Raw genomic sequence first — 6,000 nt, 5'->3', positions numbered from 1 at the left:
GTAAAGCAAGATTAGGTCCAGAATTTACAAAGCAATCAAAACGATCCCAAGCCTTGCCTAGCGATTCATTGTCTAATTGTTTGAATTATATAATTTCAAACCAAAGTTTAGCGACCTTTTCTACTAGAATAATATTTAAGGCAAAAGTCTTTTCATAATATATCCCAGTCTCCTTGACTATTTCCAACATGGCGATTATACCATTTCTTAGCTCGACCCGTTAATGAAAATGGAAAGAGTTTCTACCTTAGAGTTTCACCGGCCATGCCCTTAATATTTAGACGTGAACATGTCTGCTCAAAATCAGCTAAATGGGAATAGGGTTTTTCACTAGAATTACCAGAAAAAATATGTTCTTGAACTAATTTGAGTAGTCCCGGGCGTAGCTCATAGCCAGATGATGTAATAGGTTTACAAGATTCTTTTGGCTGGAGGTACGATCCCGATGGTGCCCCATATTGATATAAAAGTTGAGATTCAATTTCCATATTTATATTATATATATTTATAATTATTTTTTTTATAAAAGGATAACTATAGACTAAGATAGACTAATGTCAAAAATCAGCAAACCGTTTCCCAGCAATGGCGCCAAAAATGCTTGTTGGTATAAATTAACTGCACCCTAATAATGATTATAATCAGATTATCCGCAAGCGCACAGATATATACTGATCAACACTTCACCACGATCAACCCAGTTTTAATATTGAACCCAAAGGAACAGTAGGTGATTTATGACCTAGCCTGTAATTTCTTAATCTAAGGGGGTACAATCAATCCAGAAGACTATTGATGATGAGGAAATACTAATGTACTCTGGTTCCAATAACCGGTAAACTTTGTATAGTATCGTCTTATTGGGCAAGTAACCCGAATAGGGAAAGAATCAGAGTAATCCCCTATTAGGCACCTATAATCCTATCAATCCTATCAACGGAAAGTGGACTACAGAGGAATCAACGCAGCTATAAAGTCACCTACGCGAACTACCATTGTCCGGCTGATTAGGGGACATTCACAAGCAACAATAGCCCAGACACCACGTCTACGCTATGAATCACTACTCCGACCTAGGAGCTACCGAAATCGTAGTACTCAATATAATATGAGTTGCAAACCAAAGAACGAATACAAACAAGTTGTTTACTTAAATCAAAAGGGTAAATACAAAAGTACACAAGTTGGTTCTAGGCGAGGGAGCCGAATACAGCTCCTGAGGAAGCTCTGACAGGCTGGGACTCCTCCGAATCTCTACTCCTCTATTCTATCTCTCTAATCTCTATCTTGATTGCTAGCCTAGATCTAGTGGACCTTTATCTAGTGCTCTGGCTCTTCATCTCTTGATCTGGCCTCCTCCAGGGGGTCCAGCCTTCTATTTATAGCCTGGTGGGATGGACACGCGCCGTTGGATCAAACCGACTTAACAAGCAGCCGAAATGGCTCCTTAGAGGCGGTGGAGGAAGCTTCCGGAAGGTGGGAGCAAACCCTAACCAAAGGGGGTCGGCCGGTGCTAGGGTGGGGCCGGCCGCCCCCACCTGGCGGTTGCTCGCTCCCCCCTCGCGTCGGGTGTCTTCTAGAGTGTGCCTGAATCCTCTGGTGTCATCCTTCCGTCACGGTTAAGTTTCGTGGCCGATTAGCACTTAAATCCCTCTTTTTAGCACTTTTTGAAATAATCCCTAGAAAACACAGAATATACAAAACTCGTGGATATTGTCAGTGATAACGCTATTCTAGTAGATATTAATTTCTGGTAGATAAATAAATGCTAACAAATTTTGTAAGTTAACGGGTGTCAACATTATCAAAGACTTACAATAATTGTATAGTTAATTAATTAGTTTTTGCACAATCGTCGCGAAATATCAGGGTTTGGACAAGATCCACGATGTTGTGGCATAATTGGCAAGGTATATTATGGGAAATTAAGAAAAGTACTTGAGTGGTGGCCAGACATGGAGTACAAAATTAAAGATTATAACAATGTAAGTTATGTTATGTGTACTATTATACAAAATTAATTTATTTTGTTTAGCACTTATATTCTCATATAACAATGTAAGTTATGTTATGTGTACTATATGTTTGTTTTTAGATTCGACTACTATAATGGACATAATGGACATGGTAAAATCATAGTGTACATTATAGACCCCCTTAAAGATGATGTATGTTTCAAGGGTTATGATCAAAGAATGGCATATGTACCTACATTTCACACTATTGCTAGAATGTTTGGGCTCGTCATGGGGCTATCTAATTCTAAGTGGAATGACAATATTTATAATTGGAAGAAAGAATGCCCTACATGTGTAACAAAGGTTACACATAATAAACACCGGTAACAGTACATGTCACTATTAAATTACAAAAGCTATTTCATTTATGTACATCAAATAAACAACAGATCTTGTCCATGAAACTAGGAGGCTTTCTTGTATACAGTTTCATAAAGTTGTGGGAAGGCGAAAGATTGTCGCCGATCAACACTGTAAGCATATATAGTCTCTAGCTATATATAGTACACTACACAGAAAAATAATAACTTATTATTATATTATCTATACCATGCTCAAATCTCAACTTCATTGAGGATGGAATTCTTGGCGGATGTTTTGATGAATCATGCGTGCAATGAATGTTTCGACAACATCCTTGAAGATCTCCAATACATGATTAAAGAGTTAGGTAGAATATAACTTAGATGGTTATAATATTAGAAATAACTTTACTATGCATTCTTATATGCAAAACTATCTTTAAATTATAAATAGACTCAAATACAATTGTATAAAAATTAGACTATACAAAAACAATTTTGTTGTTTTAAGAGAAATTCTCAAGATAAAGTCGTAGTGTCAGCACAGGCATTATACTAGTAGAGGTAAAAGTGTCCCAGGGTCTACAATCAATCCAAAACACAATCAAGTCAAAATAATATTTATTCTAATTATTTAAGCATTTAAAACAATTATTTAAAAGCATATAATTAAGTATAATATCAAAATTTATCAAAACAGTACCAAAATTTTTGTGAATGTAGATCAGAACATATGAAACATTGTCAAAAAAATTCAGAATAAAAATTTATTTATTTTTGCCTATAAAAATCATGGATGTTACATTTATTAATTCAAAGAGGTATTTTTAGATTATAGAAAAAGTATTAAAATTTCTTAATTCATATTTTTCCTAGGTAGAGTACATCATGTAAAGCATACACAAAACTTTTCATAATTTTTGTCGTAGTCCTGTGAATTTATATAATTAAAACAAAACAAAATCATATTAAGCATTTTTTCGAAAAAGAAAAGGATGCCCACCGAGCCCTTCTCTACCCTCTCTCTCTCTCTGGCCACTATGCCTGGGGCGAGCCCTCGCTGACCATGGTGTGGCAGAAGTTGACCCAGCGGGTCCAGAAAGTTGGTGAGATCTCCAGCGTCATGGCTAGCGCACCTATGAGCTCAGAAGAACTAATTAAGCAGATCTATCCACGGTGTAAATGGAGCAGCTAGAACTATGGGGCAGGCCAGACGCCGGCCGGCCATGGCGGCCACGGCCAGCGGCACACACCGGCCCCAACGAGCTGTTATGAAATAGAGAAGGTAGGGAGCATCGGGAGCTCACCGTGGACCCGTTGGGTCAGTTAAAAGAAGCAGAGGCGCTACGGATCGGAGGCAGTTGCCATAGATGGAGATGACCACGGCGGCAAGGACACGGCAGCGAGACTACGCTCTGGTGTGTCTAGTCTAGACCGGTAGAGCTGAAAAGAGAGAGCCGATCATGAGCACGGCGTCAACGCGGAGCTAGTAGCACGCTAACTACCTTGGCGAGGGAGATACCACTTCGACCTGGGCACGAGGACGGCGGTCGTGGCGGCGCTCTGGACGTGGACCTTGGGCTTGCGCCTTTACGAGTCCGTACTGGTTGGGGGCAGTGCGGGTCCCCATGAGGCCTATGCGCTACCTTGTTTAGTTCGCGAAAATTTTTAGCTTTGGCTACTGTAGCACTTTCGTTTGTTTGTGACAATTATTATCTAATTATGGAGTAACTAGGCTCAAAAGATTCGTCTCGCAAATTACAGACAAACTGTGTAATTAGTTTTTATTTTCGTCCATATTTAATGCTTCATGCATGTGTACAAAGATTCGATGTGATGGGGAATCTTGAAAATTTTTGGAAAGTAAACAAGGCCTTAGGGTCGAGCCAGGCAGAATTCCTCCCTCTCGAGTGGTTGGACGAGATGGAATATGTGCCCTCGGGGTCCTAGATCCCTTCCTCCGAGTGTCCCTGATATTAATACCCGACACCACCATCAACACCGTAATTGTCGTATGAGGAACCAAAGGAAAGTGTTTGGAGCGATGAAAAGGGTTTGTAAAATTAAAGGTTCCAAGAAGAAGTATAAAAAACCATATGCAAACGACTCCTAAACTTGTTTTTGAAAGTATAAAAACGACTCCTAAACTTGTTTTGAAAGTTATTATCAGAATATATATATATATATATATATATATATATATATATATATATATATATATATATATAAAACCATATGCAAACGCCATGGATGCAACAGATCATTACATTAAGTTGTTAAATTATTATAAATTCACATGTTCCATGCTATAAATTGGCAAAACATAAATAAATCTTGGACAATTAATTGTACATAAATAATTAAATCTCTTGTTTTATTTTAATGTTTTCTAATCACAACCAAAAATGAAAATTTTGGGGTGTGACGAGTCGCCACATGGACAAAGCTCATTGTTCAATTTTTGACGAAAACAGTGGTTTATCACAAAAAATTTTTCATCACTGATGAATTCACTTATATGACTAAAAAATCAGGTTTATCACTGTGCATCAAATGTGACAGTTGGTTTTTGACGAACCAAAATTCATCACTAATTCATCACAAAAAGGTTTTTTTTTTGATGAATTTCTCTTCTACCAATGACGAAAGTTGTTCATCTTGTATGTGCACATTCCTAGCTGTGAAGGGAGCAGCAAAAGTTTGATTCTCAAAAAAAAGTTGGTGGATTGGATTGTACCCTTAACTCGTGATGGCAAGTATAAAGACCGAAGAAGTTGGGAGTACAAGTGAACTACACAAATCAAGTAATGTACAACAACTCTCTCTCTCTCTCTCATACCATCTCCTTTCTTTCTTTCTCATGGCAGCAAAGATGCAACAGGTTGTTTCATCAGAGTTTAGGACTTTAGGGTGAACTAGGGCCCATGCTTGTCTGCCTAGAGGTGCACATTACACCAGCGACCAGGGGATATTGGAAACGACATTGTTTGGGTCTCACAAAGATGAATGATGCTGCGGGATTCTAAGAGGCAGTGGGGCCGTCACGACGATGCTGGTAGACAACCACACATCATAGATGGTATGGTGGAGGCGGTGTCATTGTCATGGAGGTGTGGCGGAGGTGAGGGAATTCCAACTACTGCACAAGGCAAGCTTGCAGTAGGTATCAGTATTGCTCAATGCAGCCAAGTGTGTGCTTTGAGGACTGTGCAAACTCACATGGCATCCAACGTAGCATGGTTATCCTGCATCTCATAAGCCCAGATGCAATCTAATGTAAGGAACCAAATAAAAAGTACTTGAACTAGTTTGGTGTGGGTGTGTATTTCCATCACGCAAGTTTAACTTCTATTTGAACTCAGATTTTGTGTACTTTATCTATTTTTTTACATGTGGAAATAATTGTAGCAACTTCTCCATTTATTGTTCTTTTTTCTTTACAAACATGGTAAATGCAATTAAAATCTCAGCAAGAAGGTGCGTATCTCCATGGGTCCCAGCGCAACAACTAGAGCTCGACAATCAACCGGGCCACCTTTTACTGAGGTAGTACCATTTTCCATATCCCCAATAACCCTCCACTTGAGCTTCTTCATCTCTGACTTCTTTTGATTTGCGGAAAGGTTAGTCTCGGTCAATTCCTTGATCTGCACATGCATTGAATAAGCATTAACATTTAA

General features: G+C 38.7%; 1 protein-coding gene across 2 annotated transcripts in view; it reads right to left on the bottom strand.

Annotated features, from left to right (window-relative positions):
* The window catches only part of LOC8083570 (alpha-mannosidase), a 44,676-nt gene continuing 44,277 nt past the window's right edge, over positions 5,602–6,000 (bottom strand). For both annotated transcript variants that reach the window (XM_002464709.2, XM_021450296.1), the window contains one exon: positions 5,602–5,967. In XM_002464709.2, coding sequence (XP_002464754.2) covers positions 5,779–5,967 — 189 coding nt within the window. In that variant the 3' untranslated portion in view covers positions 5,602–5,778. The remainder of the gene's footprint in view (positions 5,968–6,000) is intronic.

Source organism: Sorghum bicolor, chromosome 1 (assembly GCF_000003195.3).
Source record: "Sorghum bicolor cultivar BTx623 chromosome 1, Sorghum_bicolor_NCBIv3, whole genome shotgun sequence".
Classification (NCBI taxonomy): domain Eukaryota; kingdom Viridiplantae; phylum Streptophyta; class Magnoliopsida; order Poales; family Poaceae; genus Sorghum; species Sorghum bicolor.
The sequence above is the reverse complement of the archived record's forward strand: the minus strand, read 5'-3'. Positions and strand labels throughout refer to the sequence as shown.